This window comes from Patella vulgata, chromosome 5 (assembly GCF_932274485.2).
Source record: "Patella vulgata chromosome 5, xgPatVulg1.2, whole genome shotgun sequence".
NCBI classification, from domain to species: Eukaryota; Metazoa; Mollusca; class Gastropoda; family Patellidae; genus Patella; species Patella vulgata.
In genome coordinates, this window is record NC_065883.2 from 64399390 (window position 1) to 64422262 (window position 22873).

Below are 22873 nucleotides of genomic sequence, written 5' to 3' on the forward strand. Positions count from 1 at the left end.
GAGGTAGTTAATAAAATATAAAATTTAAATACATTTCAGCCCTTATATTGGTTGCCCAATGAAATTCCAGGTAATATAAGTATTATATTATCTACTATAGAAGGTGATATGGAACTTCATACACAACTTGTTACAGAGAGAAAGTTTAATCAGTTGAATATACAACCTTTAGATCCTGCTACACAACAACTCATATGTACTGTAAGTTACATATTTTAGACCATGAACATCGACCTAACACACTGCACAGTAAATTATTATTGCACATAGGTATCTTTAGCAGTGGATGGAAACCAGAGGACCCAGAGAAAAAACACAAGAATGGACAGGCGACCCTACTTCCTGTGATATCAAAACCTTGCCTCTTGACTCAATGACAGACCTTACGATCAAAACCTTTCGGCAACCTACCCACCCTTTTTCTGGGGACATGTCCATGAACCTTATTGGAGTAGGAGTCTCATGGCTTTGTTGCTAGCATCCCACATACATCTCATCAACACATAAGCATCCTCTTTGATATTTCCTGGATCCGTCCTGTCACTTTTTCCATGTTTTAAAGGACTTGAAATTTTCTTTGTTTAGAAAAGTTTAATGATGTATGGAAAAGAGTTATCACCTGATCAGATGAAACGTGTTATCGATGCTGAACAAACACAGAATCCACTGTTTCTTATGATTACTGTATCTGTAAGTCATGTTGTTTCTTATTACTATATCCATAAGTAATGTTGTTTCTTATTACTATATATCCATAAGTGATGTTGCTTCTTATTACTATATCCTTAAGTAATGTTGTTTCTTATTACTATATATCCATAAGTAAAGTAATGTTGTTTCTTATTACTATATTCATAAGTAATGTTGTTTCTTATTACTATAAGTAATGTTGTAAGTAATGTTGTTGCTTATGATTACTGAGAGTGTAAGTAATGTCCTTTTCACATTTTTTATTATTTTTCCTTTCCAGGAAATTGTTGTATTTGGGTATTTTCGTCTCCTTGACAAGAAAATTGATTCTTTGATTACATGCAATAGGTAAATATATTGTCTACATAAATAATTAAACCAAACCATTGATTTCAAAGTCAACCTTGCAAGGGGTTTGTTTCTTTGGTTTCCCCCTTACAGCTAAAGCACCGGAAGCATTTTGCTGTTTTATGTTTAAGTTACCCATTTAACTTTGAGCACAGAGTCCATCACATTTTTTTTCTAAAACTTGTTTTGTGGAATTTAATGAAATGATTTCAGAATTAGCTGCTAGCCTCTGACTGTGTTTCCTCTCTTCTTTTTATTTTTTACAGTGTTCAAGAATTGTTTGAGAACTACCTTCAAAGACTGGAAGAGGATTACAATGTGTCTACATTCCCAGGAAATTTAGTTGAAAAGGTTAATGACATCTTTATATAATCTGGGCTTATGAAGAGGGAAATTTGGCATGGACAGCAGCGCTACGGCCTGATCTTATTTCGATTTCCAACTGTCAAGGGTTCTTTTTACATGCATGGTAATGCGTACTAGGCCCTCCATCCTGCACCACTGCAAACCTGGATATATCAAAATATCAGGCTGGTACATTTAACTTTGTGGCAAACATGTATTAGAAATATCAATAAAACCCCAGAAAAAAAGACAAGTATGTGCCAGAAAAAATGAAAGGCACCAGAGGAATTTTGCTAGACATTGTCAGTGAAATTTGGCTTATTCCCATGCCTGAAGGGGAGGGGGGTCTAGTGATTTAACATGTGCGCATGAAATCACAAGGTCTGTCGTTGAGTCAAGCGGAGTGATTTTAATTGCCCATTTGAATGTAACAAGGAGTAGGGTTGCTTGTCCACTTTTGTGGGTTTTCTCTTGGTCCTCCGGTTTCCTTCCACTGCTAATGTCCCAAAGTGGACTTTAAACCCCATTTCTCTCTCTCTCCAGGCTTGAAGAGGGAACAATTTTCTTATAAAACTGGCAACTTGTCTTATGTGTCTGGATAAATTTTGTAAAAATTAATTGGAGACACTGACTTCTAGCTATCTCCTCCTACATTCTTTAAAGCAATGCTTACCGAACAGTTTGGGGAGTTGGGTGACTGAATGGTCTAACCTGTGAACTTTAGATCATAAGGTCTGTCATTCAGTCTCTCTCTTCGCTCTTGAAAATATTAGTCGGTTTTTATTTCTGGTTTACATAAATATATATAGTGATCTAGAATTTGAGTCAATCTAATTAAAATATAAATCTATATTTCGTTTCGTTTTTTATACTTTCGATGGCCTACACTACATGAAGATCTAACAAGTTATAGTGGGAGTTCATGTTCTATGACGTCAGGTACCAAGCAAGCAACATTTGACCCGAATACGTCAGTCATTCGATTAACCAATTAGCGACCGCCATGTATTTTTTATCTACTTTTGCTTTGTTTTGATTTCTATTGCCGCTAATGTCTACCCACAGTTCCGCGCAAAAAAGGTCAAACGCTTGATTCGACAGACCATTTGATTGGCTGACCCCTCATTTCAAGCAGAACACGAGTTAAATAACAATGCTTCCTGATCCAAGTAGTAAAGACAAGGAAAATCGAAATTTTGAACTATAAAAACGAAACGAAATTGGATCTGTGTTTTAATCAGATTGGAATTTAAGTGTTTTGATATTAGTTTACGAAATTAAAATTATATTTTTCTCTACAGGTATTATTAGCCATACTATTTTCACGCAGTGGAATATCTGAAACAGAATTAAAAGAGATTCTTACTATTCCTGATTCTATTTGGTCACCACTGTATTTTGCTATGGAGAAATACGTCATTCAACATTCTGGTTTGCTAAAGTAAGTTTTTGATACCCATCAGCAGTAGATAAATTAAAAATAGATTTTTAAAAATATCGGAACACCGTAAACTATTTATAGGGGTAATCTACTAAAGCATAAAATGGATTCCCATTTATGGCAAGGGATGGGGGCTTTTGTGTAGAATTTTTCACCACAAGAGTTCCTCAAGATATTGGACAGAAGTTTGACTAAATAAATCTCATTAGACTGTTCCAAAGCCCCCCAAAGCTTGCCATGTCCTGAAACCCAATGTTACTTTTAAATTAACCAAATGCAGGGTCATCTTAAGAATATTCAAGGGCCTGGTCAAAGCAATGTACTGGGGCCCCGCAACTCCATGACATTGAGATTAAATTCTTTGATTGGGAAATTTGTGGCATTTCATCACAGTTGATTACTAGTTGGTTACTGAGAGTATGTGTTTTTGAGAATGTTACTAGACTGTCATTCTCTCACAATTATTGCATCTCACATTAATTTCTGGTTAGAGTATGTAAATATTATTTCTATTTTACAGCTTTGGCTTCAAGGAGCTAAAAACAGCTGTAGAAAAAAAATATCTAAAATCTCCACAAGATGGGTAAGTTCAGCAATTATTATCCCGGGCCGACATGGGTAATTTATACCACAAGTTAATAATATTCTTAATCGAAATCTGTTTTATAACAGTAACATATTTATCTTACTCTATACAATATTCAGGGGGGGTTTGTAGCTAAATAGTAAACGCGTTTGTGTTGCATCATAAGGTCTGTCATTGAGTCAAGTGGCATGGTTTTGATTCCCCACTTGTATGTGACAATGAGTGGGGTCGCCTGTCCAACCTCGTGGGTTTTCTCTGTGTCGTCCGGTTTCCTCCCACTGCTAAAAGACCCCCAAGGTCCCGAAATGACCTAGTTTGTGTCGAGTGAACGCTCTCTATACAATATCCACTTAACCATAGAGCAGGCCTCATCATGCGATGTTATCCAGTCCTAAATCTTAATGGGAAATAACCTCTCCCACTTTCTGGGTACACCCTTCCATCAGCATAATGTCCAAGTAGAATTTAAAATGCTAGAATTTATCAATACAGATTGATTCTTATTTTATCAGATTGATTCAAAGAAAGTTGAAAACCTAAAAATTACTTCTACTGTCACATTTATTATATAAATATATCAGACTTTTTTCTATGTTCTTGATTTTCATTGAACATTTTCTTTCAGAAAAACAATTTTAAAGCAAATGATTGAATATTTTGAGAAGAAAAGGAAGGTTGGTATTTATTTTTTTTTTTTTTAAATCCCAAATTTAAACTGTTTCTTTTTTGGTATATTATACTCAAATAATGTGAAAAGATTAATCAGAAATTAACTACAACGATCCTACATCAGCTAGGTGTATATTTTACACAATAAGACATAGTAATTTTTTTTTCCTCCCATGAGGAAGCAAAAATTGGTGTGGCCTAAATATGATTTAACACATTGATAGTTTTTTTGTGTAATAAAACTTAAAAACTGATTAATAAATTGAGATAATACCAAAATTTGTCACATTCTTTCAAAAGATGTGTGAATGGGATTATCTTGCTATTTATTTTTCATTTGAACATCTGATACCACTTATAGTTTTACCTAAGTATTTATTGCACAACCAATTATAATTGAGAGAGAATGATTAATATATTTAAACAGGGATTTAACTGGTCTGTACTGCATGGTGATCATGATATTAGTCGCTGTAGCATAGAACTACCATTTTTACAAAAACAGATTGGAGATAATGAAGGTCTTCTTACTACCATTACAGATTTTACTGTCTTTCAGTCTCTGTTTCAGTGAGTATACTGAGTATTATACTGTCTACAATAGGGAGGGGGGGGGGCGCTTTAGATCATAAGGTCTGTCATATAGTCAAGTGGCATTGTTTCGATCCAACCATGTATGCTAGTCCTGAAATAAGCTGGTTCGTGTCGATTTGATGTTAAACCTCAATTAAACCTCTCGCTCTGTCTTCAGTGAAAGATCAATGATCACAATACTTGTGTCAGTGGGAGACCAACATTTAATGGAACCTGAAGCTTGAACTGTTATAACCCCGTTTACATTACAAATTTTAAGCGTACCAGGCACCGTGTACGGCACCCTTCGTAGTGTAAACGGGTCAAACGTAAGCGTGCCGCACCTGGTACGGTGCCAATCTGGCCCACTGAAGTGAGGTGGTCAAACGTAAGCGTGCCGTGCCTGGTACGGTGCCAATCTGGCCCACTGAAGTGAGGTGGTCTCAGAACAGTACCAGGACCGGCTCACTTTAAATTTTCGTAGTGTAAACGCTAATCGGTCTGATCACGGATAACTGCGCATGCGCCAAATGAACCTTGACCTTTTTCCCTGCAAACTTTGACAGCTCTGTCATCAGTTCTGTCAAAATGGTTGCTCAAAAGTCAAACTAAATCAACCATCAAAATTGTTTTCATCTGGGTGATTTGTATAGGGACTGAAATTAACTTTTCTGTGAAGAGTTCCACATTTAGCGTGCTTGGCACGGTTATTTAAGAGTAATGTAAACAGGTCAATTTCTTGAAATTTATCGCGGCCTGGTACCGTGCCCAGAACAGCACGCTAATCGCGGCCAAGTGTAAACGGGGCTTATGACAGACCTTCTTAATCAGCAACTAGGTCTTGATAACCACTGTTATCCTGAGAAGGTTGTTTAAATCATCAAATGGTATATATTGAAACCAATTTATAAAAATTACATAAATGACATTATTAGATAGGTAACTGAACATTTGTGTATATATTTAAACCAATTTACAAAAATGTTTATCATCATAAAATGACATAATTGGCATTGTTAGAAAGGTAACTGAACATTTGTGCATATCCATATTTGTTTCCACAATATTGGTTGTTAAAGAGAAAAATTGTTGATTTCTTAGCAATAAATGCAGTATTTGGGGTTTTTTGGGGGTAATAAAGCATAAATTGATGTATGAAAGAATTGTCATGACTGATGATATAAAGTTTTATTTGAAGTGGTTTTAAGATATACCAGTTAGCTTTCAAAATGATATCCATCTATTTCAGAGAACACAATTATGAAATTATTGAATTATGGGAAGCCACAGGTTGTGATACTAGTGAAATCATTGATCGTTATTTGACAAACTTTGATGTACGAATAGCCGATATCTACCTCAAAAGACAACAAAATCAAGATGAAAAACATTCCAGTCCTCCGGGAGTTGAGGTAATGTAAAAAGCTTACACTTTGATTGATGAAAATTTACATTTACATTATATTTAGAATCTAGTTGTGTGGATAGTATAATAAAATACATATTGTAGTAATGAAGTGAACTGAAATGAAATGAAATGAGGTTTAACATCCTACTGTTCTGCTCCGAACTGGGCTAATGAAGACGGGCATACGCCCTACAGTGTGCTATGAGGTAAATTTTGCCCGGACAGCGGCACTGTGGCCTACTCTTATATTCCAACTGCCAAGGGATCTTTTACGTGCACGCCAATGTGTACACAGGACCTCGTTTTTTCGTCCCATCCGAATGACTAAACAGCTGTCCTTGTCAGGCCCTCCATCCTGCATCACTGAAAAGGGGGAACTATGCAGGAAAATCTGGATGGAATTTCACGGCCAACGCAGGGATCGAACACCCAACCTCCAAGCTAATGAGCCAGCGTCTTACCCACTTAGCCACCATGATCCCCCAGTATGAAGTAATAAAGAAAGTGAATATAAGAATCTAGTTGTGTGGATAATATAATAAAATACATATTGTAGTATTGAAGTAATAAAGAAAGTGAATATCATTTTAATTATAGGCATCTCAGTTGTTGACAGATTTAAGGATTATGTTAGGATATGTCCAAAAACCAGTTGAAGGAATTAAAATTATGAAAAGACAAATACAAGTACTAGTAAGTAATGTCAACTCTTCATGTTAGAAATATTTTTCTGTATAACAGATAGTCTGCCATCGACAGTAATTTCAGGGAGCCACGGTGGCGCAGTGAGTAAGATGTCGGTTCGCTAACCTGGATGTCTCGTGTTCCATCCCTGTGTTGGCTGAGAAAGTTCATTGGGATTTTTTTGCGTGGTTCCCCTTTGTCAGTGGTGTAGGATGGAATGCTTGGCAAGGGACAATGTATAGTCATTCTGATGGGACTAAATAATAAGGTCCTGTGTCCACATTGGTGTGCATGTAAAAGAACCCTGGACAGATGGAAATTGAAATAAAAGTAGGCCATAGCACTGCTCTCCGGGCAAATTTTGGCGTAAATGTCAGTCTTCATTAGTTCAGTAGGTGCAGAACACTAGGACATTAAACCCCATTTCATTTCATTTCAGGGGGGGTTGGATGGCTAAATGGTTAGTGTGTGAGCTGTATCATAAAGTCTGTCATGATCATTGAGTCAACTGGCGTGGATTTGAATCCCCGGTTTCTCCAGGTCCTCCGGTTTCCTCCCACTGCTAAAGACCCCTATGCGCAAGCGAATTATTCAAATAAAATTAAACCATATGTTAGTCCCGAAATTACCTATTTTGTGTCGAGTGGACGTTAAACCCCATTTCTCTCTATCTCTCTCATTTCATTCACTTCACAGTTTTATATAATTATTATATATTTTAGGAGAACAGTAAAGGATATATGGATGAAAATAAAAGACAAGAGGCCCTAGTTAGATGTCAATATTTCTTAGCAGCACAATATGTAGAAATGGAAGATTATGAAACTGGTGTACCAATCCATGAAAAGATTATTTCAGATCTAGAAAAGTATGAATATAATTTGTTTATATGAAGTACCATGAGATAAAGCCAACTTTTTACATTAGCAATGGTAAAAAAACTGGGGCATATACAAATAAAATGAAATGGGGTTTAACGTCCTAGCTCCTACTTGGCTAATGAAAATGGGCATACACCATACAGTGTGGTATGAGGGGACATTTTGCCCAGGCAGCAGCACTATATATATGTTTTACTCTTATTTCGAATTCCAACTGCCAAGGGATCTTTCACATGCACGCCAATGTCTACACAGGACCTTAGTTTTTTGTCCCATCCGAATGGCTAGACAACTGTCCTTGTCTGCACCGCTGACAAGGGGAAACCATGTCGGAAAATGTCGATGAAGTGGGACATATACAGAATATGCTAATAATATTACATGGGAATAAGGGATGGGGAGACAGATTTTTCTAGTGAGTTAATTTTTGTCTGCAGAACAGTTGGAGTCAAATGAACAAAAGTCGGTCATCATATAGCAAACCCAGAAGACAAACCCATGGTCAAAACGAAAAAAAACCCCACCCAACATGTACCACATACACAAATAGTAATAATAAAAGTACTATCAAACTAATTAGTGAACTGGGCCCTGTTTCTCGAAATCTTAACTAAAGTTAAAATCCAAATTTTAGTAGGTACTTCAATTTTGATTGGCTAAGCACTAAAATCAATCTAATATTATCAAATCAAATTACTAAAATTTGGATTATATTTTAGTTAAAATTTCGTGAAACAGGCCCCTGATCTGGGACCACACCCATTTGATTTTCTATTCTTCGGGAACACCAGTTCAAAATATTCTTCTTATTTCTTCAAGAAAAAGAATATTTAAAAACACAACAGTACTTGGTTAATGCCCTGCTTAAAAGTTTTTTGTTCCAAATTTTTAAGTTTTGAAATTTTAAACAAAACATCTTTCATGTGATTCAAGTGTCTATTTATTTATCAAGACCGTGAAGAACAGGTAATCAAATTGGTGTGACCTTTCTTAAAAAAATCAAATTGGTGTGGCCTTTCTTGAAAAAATCAAATTGGTGTGGCCTTTCTTGAAATTTGTATTAGATTGTGACCCCGAAGAACAGAAAATCAAATTGGTGTGGCCTTTCTTGAAATTTGTGTTAGATTGTGATTATTTTATTTCAGATTAAAAGAAGCTGGAAATATAAGTATAGATAGTTTGATTGTTTTAGCCATGTCCTATAACGATATTGGTGTTACGTTAGTCAGCAGGAGAGAATATGAAAAAGTTAGTACATTTATATGTGATCAGCTCTGGCTAAATGAGACAGGAAAATCAAAACACATCAACACATTTATTCAAAGACCCCTTAGTACACATTAAAAAAAATGGCTGAGATTTTTAGCGTTGAAGTTAGAATATCAACATTTACTTTATCAACGAGTGTTGATATTTTTGGATATCAATACAGATGAGTAGAAGATCCTTTCTTACATCCATAGTTTCATTTTAATTCACCAATCAGATTCATGTATGGTGATATCACCTAGTAGAATTAGAGTTATCAAAGGTTATTGTTATTGGGTGATAAACCGTAATATTAATTTTAAAAACACAATTCGAAAATTACTAAACGAAAGAAAAGGCTCCTGCCATAGCAACCAAAAATAGAGATTTAATTTATTGTATTTATTTAAATATAAAGAATTTGGTGACCCTTCGGAACTACATCTTATAAAATTGTATAGCCGTCCGATGCAAAAGTTCTTAAATGTGAATCCATTTATTTATTTAAACTTTATTTTGAATACAGGCAGAGAAATATTTCTATAAAAGTATGGAGATAGAATCAGTAGAAGGTTTAAGACAAGAAGAAGGAGAATGTTTAATGAATATTGCTTTATGTCGATTAGAACAAGGAGACACTGACAAAGCTTTAGAGTTGTACCTGAAAACATTAGAAGTGAGTATGAACAGATTCTAATTACCGCAAGTTAAGTGTGCATCAAGTTTCTATTAAAACCAAGGATTTTAATCCATTTTTAAACGAGTGAGTCTGGATTGGGTCAAAAGGGGTCCAGGGAGAAAATACGTTAATTATAAGCTTCCATTCCCTTTAATATAACCAGACTTCAACAAATATAATTTGGGGTCATTTGTTATGTAGAATGTCCTATTCTGAATAGGCTAATATATATATATATGATTACCATAAAAATAACGACAAACAGGTACACCTGCTCAAAATTTTCATTATTTAATTTACCAAACGGCTTCAAGTTCACATCAATAATATCCTGACTAAATGACAGTCCTTGTTTTTTTCAATGGATAAATCGAAACGTTTGTGATAAGAATAGTTCACCAGTCCTCAAAATTAGGATTTTCTGTTATGGTGCGATCACGTTATAGTCATAAATAAAAAATCACTACAACTATGTCATAATGACACGATTTGTTTTGATGGGGTTGGGTGGTCTAGTGGTTTAACACGTGCGCGTGAAATCATCAGGTCTGTTATTGAGTCAAGTGGCGTGGTTTCGATTTCCCACTTAGACGTGACAAGGAGAATGGTCACCTGTCCAACCTCTCGGATTTTCTCCAGGTCCTGTTTCCTCCAGCTGCTAAAGAAAGGTCCCTATCTTAGTCCTGAAATGACCTCCTCTCTCTCTCTCTCTCTCTCTCTCTCTCTCTCTTATCTTTGAACTTATAATTGCAATTCACACCTGCTGATCCTTCACCGATTTTCAACTGATCATTTGAAACATTTGTCATATGATAATCTTGATTGATCCAGCTTATTTCTTTTATTACATTTTATTATAGATCTGCAGCAGTGTCATGGTTATCTTGATTAATCCAGCCTATTTCTTTTATTACATTTTATTATAGATCTTTGAAGATGTATTTTTTGGTCAATTGAATCACAATCTGGGACAATTGATGACTAATATAGGTTTAACTTACAGACGACAGAATAAATTAGAAGAAGCAGAAATATATTATAACAGGTATTTTATTTTTAACTAGGACTTTGTTCATACTAGAATTAATATACTGATCCATTTGATGCCAGTGGGGAGGTGCAGTGACTCAGTGAAGGAGTCAATGGCTTGCTTACCCGAAAGTCCTGCATGCACTCCCTGTGTTCGCCTAGAAAGTTCATCAGAATTTTCCGGCATGGTTCCTGCGTGTCAGGGATACAACGCAGGGGGCCTTTGGATGGGCCTAAAACCGAGGTCCGTTGTACACATTGGCATGCATATAATAGAAGCCTTTGTGGATGTAATTGGATATCAGAGAACAGGCTGTCAGCTGTAGGGTCACTGCTCGGGCAGAATTTCCCACATAGCACACTGTATAGCGTATGCCCTTCTTTATTAGACCGTCAGAACAGAACAGTAGGACGTTAAACCCTATGTCATTTAATTTTTTTGATGCAAGGGAATGAGTAATTTGCTTCAAGTAAAGACTGTGTTCATATCACTTTTAGCAGAAACAAATAAACTGAACCAAATATAAAATGAAAGAAATGGTAGAAAGATTCATCCTCTTGTACAAATTGGACATATATATTAAAGCTACATTATGGAAGATTTGATAACGAGTTGGCAGTTTTCACTATAATAGTTAAAAACTAGATAATGTAAAGGCAATTTGCTGAAAATTTCAGTCAAATTGATCCACTATGAACCGAGAATTAAGCTATTGAAATTTCCACTAGCCTAGATCATCATTACTAAAGTCGATACGATAAAAAGCATAGTCTCGATTATCCATTTAATAATTAAATCGTGAAAGAAAGTTATGCGGTAAATCGGAACATAATCCACTAAAGATCGCAGGCTAGCGATGCCATCGAGAGTTGATTATGGTCTGGATAATTTAATTAATGTCTAATTAATTTAGATAACATTTCAGGTCTAAAGAAAGACCTGCAATAGGCAGATTTAGCTCTTGCATAATGTATGTTTAAATTTACAATAATTGGACAAAGCATATTTTACACGAATAGTTTTTGAATTATACTTTTCAGATCTCTGAAGATAAAAGCTCAAGCTCTAGGTTGGGATAATCCTGATGTGGCCTATGTTTATATGAATCTGTCTGTTATTGAACAACTGAGGAGCAATCTACCTAAATCCATTGAACTCATAACTAAGGCTGAACTCATATTTAAGGTGATTGATTTTTGTATCAGGGTGGGTGGGATGGCCTAGTGGTCAAGAGTTTCACCTTTCTAGCTATAGCTGGCCGGTCACCTGGTGTGAGCATATGTGGCTTGGAAATAGGGGCGTCTTCTTAACCTGTGGGTTTATTCCGGGTACTTTGGTTTCCTCCCACAGGAAAGACCCCTGCGCATACGCTAAGATAATAGAAATGAAAAATAAGACAACTTGTCGGCGATATCACCTTCGGTGGAAGAGGACGTTAATTACTAAGAACAACAATTGTATCTATATATTATAATGGGAGCTAAAGTGGATTGGTGAGTAAGCCATTTTAGGCTACTAATAATATGAGTAATTCTCATAAAATGTATTTCAACATCAGTGTTCTTTGCTGTCTGAGGTGGAATTGTGATGATATTGATCGAAATTGACCCATTAAGACATAACTTTGCCTAACAGTTATAGTTCCAATATTAAATAACAAGACAAAATTTTATAAGATTTGTTTGATTTTATTCTTTATAGAAAAGAAATGCTGATTTATACACAAATGCTAATTATCGTAAAGTATTTGAAAACCGAGTATTATATATAGTACTTCAAGAAAGATATGAAGACGCAGAGGAAGAATATCAAAAAATCTGTAAGTTACTAACAGTATACTACAGGGATCTTAATAATTAGCTGTTTTTTGTCGGCTTTCGTCGCTATAGTATCATAACTCAATTATTACTTGTTGATTAAAAAGTCGACTACAATAACAGTCATACCTTTAGTGAGAATCGGACATGAGGTTTATAATCCGAGTAATTAGCACATTTAACGGTAATTTTGATAATCCAGTCAAAAAACAAAACAAGCTTGCTGATTATTCATTACAGTTCCAGTAAGCTGCCTTTATGAAAATAAGCTACGTTATTAATGATGATCTCAGCATGGATTGTGAATCTCGGGAATTGCGCGTCTTTGACGCTCCGTATATAGACTGTACCTCATTAATACGTTGTAATGTACAATAGAGAGTGAGATGTGGGGCTTAATGTCCACTCGACACAGTTAGGTCATTTCGGAACTAACACATGGTTCTCTTGCGCGTAGGGGTCTTTAGCAACCAGAGGAAACAGGAGAACCCGGAGAAAACCCATAAGGTTGGACAGAGGCCCCACTCCTTATCATGTACAAGCAGGGATTCAAAACCATGCCACTTGATTCCATGACAGACCTTCTGATCTATAGTGCACATGTTAAACCATTCGGCCACCCAACTCCCTGTAATGTACAAGGCTTTCATGTCCATCAGATTTAAATGCCAGGAAATAAGTCTTGAGAATCAAACTTTTAAATTTATAGTTTTTAGATACCAACATTTAATGTGAACATAATACAATTTTTTGTAAACATTCTGCTGGTCAGATTTCTTTAAGGGTTTTTCCAAATTTGCAGGAATTGTTCATTTGATCATGAAAATAAACACTATCAAAATTCAAATTGCAACTCTATCTTATCTGTTATGGTTCTTTTTTTTTCCAGTAAATGTTTTGATGGATAAAGGATTAATGGATTTTTGTTTAAAGGGATTACATCTTGAAATGTTAAAGTTTTATATTCGATCAGAACAGTATGATAAAGCTACAAAGACAGCACTGGCAATATTAAGTCGGGCGAATCCAGAACCTACAGATTTTACATATCTCGACCATTTAGATGCCTTGAAACCGATAGAAGAGAGACCTCAAAGAGAATATAAATATTCACTAGAGCGTGCTTTTGATTTGTAAGAATCCACTATACTTTTTTAAAAATAATGTTTCTTTTATAATTCATGATTGTCCTTCTATATCTGAGAATCTAAAATGTATTTATGGGGTACATGATTAAATGTTCTGCAAATGAATTCTCTCAATCCAAAAATAGTGACAATCGATTGAAAAGGTGAATTTCGGGCTACACCGCATGCATCGACTGAATAAGTAAATATCTCAACCAACCATGCAGCCGAAACATATTTGTTGTGTTTAATTACGTCACGATTCTACTCACACCACCTCCGTTGTAGGGACTGACAGAACTGTGACAGAACTGAATTCCATGTTACTCGATTGCAATTCTGTCATTTCGGGAAGTTCTGGACTGACAATCGAGGATCCCCTGTGTGTTCTGTTCTGGAGAACACAGCCTCTAAACAAAAAATAAACACAAGATGATTGGTGTGAAATGTCATTTATTAAATGACATCTGAGGTACAGGTTCTGACAGTAATTATATATACATGTAATTTGGATTTGTGATTATTAGAACTATCGAGTAATTACCAGAAGAATGAAAAATAATCAAACTGAATCAAAACCATGCTTTCTGATCCATAATATTTATGCTCCTCTGAGCTGGATCAAAAACTGATGTTTCAAAGACTTTTTTTTTTTAAAGAAAAAGTACTATAAAAAAGCAATGGATTATGTTATAGGTCAGATTAATTAATACCAAGAGGATAACAGTAATCAAAAAATACACTTTTAATGAATAATAATTACTATGGTTTATTTCACTGCGATGTTTCAACAATATTTCACAAGCATATACACCAATATCTATTTGTGTAAATGCTTGATAACGACTTGAAACGTTGCAGTGGAAAAAACCATAGTAATTGTTATTCCATAAAAGTGTGTTATTTGATTATATGTTCCAATTACTAAATGCCATTCAAAGGATACCAGTAATTGATCGTTATTTAGGGTTGGTAATTTGAAAACAAACACGGCATGTAAAATGTTCTACGACCAATTTGGGATGTTCGCCCTGCAAACACAGCATATGAAATGTTTGACTACCACTGAACGTCTTTCAAGACCTATGATACCAGTAATAGGATGTTATTTGGGTGTTCGCCCTGCAAACACAGCATGTGAAATGTTTGACTACCACTGAATGTCTTTCAAGACCTATGATACCAGTAATAGGATGTTATTTGGGTGTTCGCCCCTCAAACACAGCATGTGAAATTGTTGACTGCCAATAAACATCTTTCAAGACCTATACCAGTAATAGGATGTTATTTGGGATATTCGCCTCGCAAACACAGCATGTGAAATGTTTGACTACCATTAAATATCTTGTCTTTCACGAGCTAACTATAATATTATTTTATTATAGATGGCCAGATAATGGTGATATTGGGCGAAGATTAGCGAGGAATAACTACATACCCCGTAATCTTACTGATAAATTACTCCAACATTTACAGAAAATTGATAAAAATGTGGAAGGACTTGGGGCAATGACTTACGGATATGCTTCAGATTGGTGCTGCGAAGACCAGAAATCAGATTTAGCTTTAACTGTTCTAAGAAAGGGTTTTGAAATCTATCCAGATTCCATGGTAGGTTTGGTTATTTGCCCCCCAAAAATAGAGTTAGTCGGAAAAAACTTTTTTTATTATTTTTTTTTTTCAAGAGGTCTGTATTATCTATTTCCTAGCATTTCTAGCTTGGTTACTGAGTATGCTTTTTGTAAAATAGACTGATATTTCAGTGCCAGAATTTGTCTAGAGAAAAAATTCAAGCCAAATCTGTGTTTTAGGGCCTGGGAAATGAGAAAAAAAATTTAGGGTCCGTGTTTTAGGCTAAAAAAATTGGGTCGGTTAGGTAACATAAACACAGGTATTTTATTTTTGGACTAATGATTAGTTCTATTTTTTACAGGAAATTATCGACAGGTTAACTACTATTTTACGTGAAAATAAGGATTACGCTGGACTACTGGAATTTTTACAGCCAGTAACCAAGCGAATAGATAATTCTGCTTTACACTACATAGCTGGATATTCTGCTATCATGCAAGGTCAGTTTGATCTAGCTCGAGAACTACTTAAACGAATCATAGATAAAGATTCAGATCCAGATCCAGATATCATGCTCCAAAAGGTGATTTTTTTACACTTTAATAATTAAAATTAATACTGAAATAGATCATTTTTATACCCCCTACATTTCCCTTGAACCGTTAAGCTCAAGTGCTTCAGATTCCTTTAAAATGCCCTGAAACAGACACACAATTACCACCATTGTTATTTATTGGAGAAATTTTGTTAAATAATAAAACAAATACCCACCAGAAAATTCTGACATAAAAGTAAAGTTTTGTACCATGACATCTAAACACAGTTAGATATGGGACAACAGTTACTGGTTTATTACACACAAGCGCAGTGTTTCAATAAGTATCCTCTTATTTTTATCGTTAGGCCTATACTTGAAATGAAATGGGGTTCTACGTCCTACTTTTCTGCTCTGACTGGGCTAATGAAGACGGGTATATGCCATATAATGTGCTATGAGGGAAATTTTGCTCAGACAGCGACACTACAGACCCTCTGTCCATTCTCTGCCAAAGCGGGGATCGAACACGAGACCTCAATCTTACTCACTGAGCCATCTTACTCAATAAACCAATGATAGCTGCCCCATATAACTGTGTTTAATTTTGTTCTGTTTCTAATCGCTAATTGCCAATCAATAACGGATTACATGAAATCTAAATTGGTTTAAAAGAATATGTCAGTTTCATTTTAATACTTTTTGTTAATTTTCTGATTGATTTTGTTTTCCAGGCAACAGATTTATATAATTCAATTGACCAATTTGAAAGTGAAACGAAAAAAATAATGGAGAACAAAATAAGAGACCAGAATCAAAGTGATGACAAAATATAGATACTAAATGTTGAATTAGTTTACATTATTTATTTAGATAATTACTCATTAGCTAGGAGCTGATCCATTCTTGGTATCCTTAGTGGTATCATTCCGGTGGAGTAGAATGTATATATTAAACGAAAGTAAGCATGTCTAAAAATGCTTTTAATGTAGGAAATTATACCAACAATATCATTCGACAAAATCTTTCTTTTGTGGTAAAAAGAAACAAAGTTTTTCTGTGATCCTAAGTCTGACATTTATTGAAAATAAATTTAAACATTTGATATATTTTCTGCTTTAAAGATACATTCCCGGGTACAAACTGGGTGATTTGATGATATATTTGGACTAAAAACATATTCAAACTAGTTAATTTATCATAATTTTGCTTCAAATCCTTCTCAAAACATTGCAATTGTCAGGTAATACCCGACTATAAAAAATGGATCAAAAGAGGTCATGTTTGTGTCACGTGACACAACGGGTGTGATGTCGGAGGAGAAATCATTGCATACACAAGACGATGTTGCCTTTATCGCTGACTATTTATTACAAATATCGAAGCCTATTTAAATTGTCGGATTATCCACGAATTATCCACGTCTAACTCTTCATAAAGTTTATCAACATGTACATCAAGCGCTCAATCTCCGCGTGCAACCTTCAACGTCACGCGTGCTGACACTCCTAATCGTCGGGCTGTCGATTAGGAAAACCTGTACATTTTTGTCTTGTATGCGCTCCATGAGTGTTTTTCAGGGAATCCAGTATTTTTCTAGTAAGATTGGATATTTCTACTTTCCATATATACCAAAATTGCCATACTTTTATTGGAAATAACCACCCGATAAATAAATATATACAGTAAGTGTATATACAGTAATTGTTCTGTATCTTATGTATTAATTGTTTGTTCTGTTCTTGTTTTTGTGTTGTATATGCAGTTGTCCCAACATCCTATATTTTACATTGCCTAGTGCCTATCAAATATTCTCCACCAAATAAAATGATATTAAACTGTTATTATATAAAAAGTAGAAAATGTTTCAAACTTTTCAAAACATTCTATAGAAATATTGTAATATTCTACAGTTATATATGAAATGATTGAAATGAAAAGTTAACATTACTTTTTCATACTTATTTGGGGTTATACTGTAATAGGGAAGTTGGGTGAACTAGTACTTTAATGCGTGTAACCATAAGGTATGTAACTGTGTCAAGGGGGTGTGGTTTTGATTCCTCAATTGTATATGACAAGCAGAAGGGTTGTCTTGTGCATTTTCTCTGAGTCCTCCGGTTTCCTCCAACTGCTATAGATTCCTAAGCACAATAAAATAAAATTGAACCATATGTTGGTACCAGAATGAACTAGTTTGTGTCAAGTGGAAATGAAATGAAATGGAGTATAACATCCTATTGTTGTGCTCAGACTGGGCTAATGAAAACGGGCATATGCCATACAGTGTGCTATGAGGGAAATTTTGCCTAGACACCGGCGCTACGGCCTACTCTTATATCAAATTCTAACTGCCAAGGAATCTTTTACATGCATACCAATGTGTACACAGGCCCTCGGTCCTGCACCACTGACAATGAGGAACCGTGTCGGAAAATTTCAATGAACTTTCTCGGCCAACACAGCGAACACAGGACCCCATTATATTATAATATACATAGATGTATATAAATATTTCGATGATTAGTTACAGTAAACAATTACTTAAAGGGACAATAACACTCTTGCTGGCTTGAAAGCTCCAGAAAATAAATAATATCTCTATCTAAGTACTAGATGTTTAAGTGTCCTACCTGTTGTGTAAATTATCCATTACATCCTATTTTACTTGTCCAGAGGGTTCGAAAATATTTTTAAATCGAAGTTTCATTTGAAAAGGTTTACGTTAGACGTTTCAAACCATTATGTTGAATTTTTCAAATTTTTTAAATAAGGTGTGTTAAGATGAAGTTTGTATCATCAATTAATTGAAATATTCTAAATAAGTACAATTTGTTGACCAGAGTAAAGATTGGGACATATTATTCAGTTACAACAAGAGTGGTATTGAGCCTTTAACTGTAATATTTATATAGGTTTTTATATAGGTATCATTATAAGCCTACACACCATGCAACTATGATTTTATATTTTTTGATATATACATGCATAAAAATTTTTAATTAACTTTTTTCAAATTTTAGTTATTGATATTTATTATATGGAAATTGTTATTGTTCAAGAAAAATACATTGTTGGATTAAAAATGTTTTATTTTTGGCAATATTTGCTCATTTTGACATTGTGGTAATGTTTTTCCTGATTCACTGATTTCCTTCTTCCCTTGCCCCACTTTAAAATTTTAATCCAAAAATTGTGACATGTTTGGCTTTTTGTGGCTATAACGGTAAGATCATCGGACTGTTAAAAAAAACGTTATTGGCCAATAAATTTTATGGATTTAAGCCAAGTCTTTGAGAAAAGATTTACTAGTCTGAATCCATATTTCCTTTCAAAACTGGATTGTCTCTCTTAGACCACAGTCTTAAGCTGCGAGAAATGCTTGATAATCATATCTTTAAAAAGGATGTAGACACATTCAGCAAGTGGAAGTGGTTGGAAAATTGCATTTGCAATAAGTCCGAGATCAAAGCTTTCCAAATTGATTAATTAGTCTCAGTAAAGCTGACAGTTTGCACAAATGTGGGCGCTATTGCTCTTTCGCACCTCTACCACTCTGAAGTAGGGCCTACTACATGCAGTGTCATGTATGACAATGAACCAACCAGTTTGAGTTAGACCTACCGGTTTGGTGAAGGAGAAATTTTGATAACTTTTTTAGAACAGTGCCAATGAATAGAGATTGAGAATGATTGTCTTCATTGGTTTTATGTACTTTGGGATTATACAGTGGTTAAGTCAAAAATATAGACTGTCCAGGTACAATAAAATGATTCGACCATGTTTAGGTCGAGCCAATAGTATAATGGTACAACGCGTTCGAGCTTTGGCTCCTTTGATAAATACTCAAGTATCTCAGGTTAAAGTGCCACTCCAGTATCAGAAGAAGTTAGGTGACGATTATTTAGATATTAGTATAGTTGAACCAAAACAAACGGTTAATCTCGAGTCATGGTCTGCTGATTCCATGTTACCTCAAACAGATACAAATCTTGGAGATGATTTTCTGGTCTTATTACAAGCAACAACAATTAATGAATTAACTCACAAATTGCGTGAAATCCCTGTTGGGTATAAGATACATGTTTTCCAGGATTTTTATCCATTAGCATGGAAAGCTGGAAATCCGTATGAAGTGATTTTTCGAACAACAATTACAAAGTTCATAAAAATGATGGATGATTTTGGACAAGGGAAGTTAACAATGGGGGATGATTTAGAGCTGGTTTCTTTAACAACTGTGCATGCAGTAGGGAGACCATTTACACCATCCACAGAGAGTCACAGAACATTTGATTTTGATACCAGTTCAGGTTCGTTATCAAATCTTGTTTCTTCAAAAAGTCAAATTATGAAACCAGAAAATGAATTAACAGAGAACCAGGATGAAACCAAAGTTAATTCTTCCCAAACTGTTGAATTTTATTTGGGGTCAAAGGAGGAAAGGCTGAAGACTACTAGCAAGAAAGACGTAAAGACCCCCCATGATTACCCTAATACACAGGATGATGAGAAAACAACTGAAGGAAAAATTCAACCTCAAACTATAAAACCTCCTAATATTTTGGTGTTCACTGGTATAAATGATGCTGATGAAAGATATTTAGAAATTAAGGATTTATTAGAACAGTGTATTAACAGAGATGCATATACTATTTATCATTTGAAACAGGATCAGCTTCTGTCAACACCTTGGATGGATAATGTAGCTCTTCTTGTGCTTGCTTGCAAGGATGCTGCCAAAAATACTGATTCTGATGATATTTTTTGTAATTTCTTCCAAAAAGGTGGAAATATTTTAAGCTTTGGGTCATCTTTTGAAAACTGTTTAATAGATGTTTTGCCTTCATCCTCTCAAAATGTAAACATTCAATTTAGCTACAAAAATTGGAAAGATATTCATGGAATGTCATCAAAGTTCCATTACAGAAGAGATGGTCAAAAACTATCAAATGCTGTGTCCCAAATATTAGGTGAAAATGATGAAAATAATGAAGGACTAATTGCTCTAATAACCTCAGACAAGAGTAAATCGGTTCTTATTCAACTCTACTTGGACAAAGATCCTGTTAATCTGTCATTGACATCAAGCGAGTTTAAATCCTTGAAACAGTCCAATAAGTCACGGATGGAAATTTTACAAGATATCATTATGATGTTAGACGTCAACTGCTCTTCAGGCACCCTGCCAGATCTAACACCAGCGTACTTGTTAACATCGAGCAAAGATTTTATGGATTCATTTCTAAAATGTTTTAATCAAGTAGCTAAGAATAAAAGTATTAAAGGTAAAAGTGTGACGCTTCAGCTTGTAGAGGATGAATCTACATTGAAGCCTACTGATTCACACTTGCCATTAATAGCTACTTCAACAACCAGGGAGTTCCACTATTTTGCATCTGATGTTTACTGGAAGAACCTTACATCAAGTTGTTTAGGTCAAGTTCTAATTTATACGGATGTCATACCAACCACAATGTCCCTCTTTGATGGTTTTATGTTCTCTGTACCTGAAAATATCGGTGCTGTGGCCATTGCTGGACGCCAGACTTCTGGTAGAGGAAGGGGGGGTAACTCATGGTTAAGTCCTGTTGGTTGTGCCATGTTCAGCGTTCATGTTCAAATTGATAAAGACTCTGGGCTTGGTGGAAAAATTACTTTTTTACAGCATATTATGTCCTTGGCAGTTGTTCAGAGTGTGCGCTCACTACCAGGATGTGGGGACCTCCCTTTGAAGTTAAAATGGCCCAATGACATCTATTATGAAAGAAGTATTAAATTAGGAGGGGTCATTGTTAATTGCTCAGTGGTGGGTTCAACTATCCATGCTATAATCGGTTGTGGGTTTAACGTATCTAATAGTAATCCAACAATTTGTATAAATGATATCATTTCCCAATACAATAAGGAGCATAAAACCACCATTTCAATGTGTCGACCAGAACAGTTGATAGCAAGAACCATTTCCAACACAGAAAAGTTGATTCAATTGTTCCAGTCGCAGGGACATCAGGCATTCTGTGAATTGTATTATAAAAATTGGATACACAGCAGTGAAAGAGTTCAGGTTGAAAGTTTGGATTTTTCACTGGTAACCGTCAGTGGACTAGATGAATTTGGATTTTTGGAAGTGAAAAAGGATGATGGTAGTGTTTTCAGCCTACAACCAGATGGCAATAGTTTTGACATTATGCACAACCTTATTGCTATCAAAAAATTTTAAAATTATTACAAATTAAAAAATGTGTAAATTAGAAAGCTATAATTTAATCTTCCTAATGGTGCCTTAAAGTGCAATCTGATTAAAATACAGATCTATATTTTGTTTCGCTTTTTATACTTTCGATGGCCTACACTACATGAAGATCTGACCAGTTGTTTTGTGAGGTCACGTCAGAAGTCATATGAGCGGCTTTTGACCCTATGTCAGATATTTGATTAACCAGTCAGCATTGATGTTTCTAGTGGATTACCCACAGTCCCATGCAGCTCATGCCAAAAGTTCGCTGTAACAGACCGTTTCATTAGCTAATCTCTTACATCATCCAGAACGTAGGTTATATAACAACTCTTCCAGATCCTAGTGTAGTAAATACAAGTAAAATGAAATTTTACTATAAAAACGAAACGAAATAGGATCTGTGTTTTAATCAGATTGCTTAAAGTTGAGGAAATGAATTCAAAATTATCTGTTAATTGAATTTCCTGTATTTACATTCTCTGTGATTAAAAGTATTATATTAACTCTGTTCCCTTCCCAATCTGTATGAACATTACAGGTACATCCTGAACATATTGAGCAGAGCAGACTGATGACATACTGCTGTCATTGGTTAATAAAAAAAACAAAAAAAAAATTTCAGTATCCAGATTAGTTGTATGTCACAAGTGGAAATGTTGGGAACCTCTTAGTCAAAACCCAATTCCACTAACATAAATTTGTTTTCTTTAAAGGACAGTATTGGTGTCAATCATTATCACATCTTATGTGATAGAACTGGTTCAACACGTTCCAAATATAATTTTAACACAGAGATCATTGCTACGATAGATGCGTAATCATAGTTTCAACAATCGGAAGTGACAAACGCAAAATGAAAACACGAGTTATCCCTCTATATAACTGATGGAAGTGACGAGTGATAACAGATACATGGGCGAATTTCTGCTCACTAATAATTCCTTCGAAGACCAAAAGTTGTTATACGAGACTGTAAGAGAATACCTGACAATTTAAAAA

General features: G+C 35.0%; 2 protein-coding genes across 2 annotated transcripts; both read left to right on the forward strand.

The window, feature by feature from the left end:
• Positions 1–519: 519 nt before the first annotated feature.
• Positions 520–18730, forward strand: LOC126820302 (TPR repeat-containing protein DDB_G0287407). The gene is made up of 19 exons (XM_050548154.2): positions 520–690; positions 971–1038; positions 1305–1389; positions 2685–2824; positions 3345–3407; positions 4036–4084; positions 4507–4649; positions 5902–6064; positions 6658–6753; positions 7467–7612; positions 8771–8873; positions 9400–9549; positions 10479–10597; positions 11623–11767; positions 12284–12401; positions 13289–13532; positions 14912–15137; positions 15460–15681; positions 16368–18730. Exons 1-19 carry the CDS (start codon positions 595–597, stop codon positions 16467–16469), a joined length of 2478 nt encoding a protein of 825 aa, XP_050404111.1. The 5' UTR covers positions 520–594; the 3' UTR covers positions 16470–18730.
• A 316-nt stretch (positions 18731–19046) lies between these two features.
• Positions 19047–22377, forward strand: LOC126820301 (biotin--protein ligase). The gene has a single exon (XM_050548153.2). It carries the CDS (start codon positions 19322–19324, stop codon positions 21854–21856), a length of 2535 nt encoding a protein of 844 aa, XP_050404110.1. The 5' UTR covers positions 19047–19321; the 3' UTR covers positions 21857–22377.
• The last annotated feature ends 496 nt before the right edge of the window (positions 22378–22873 follow it).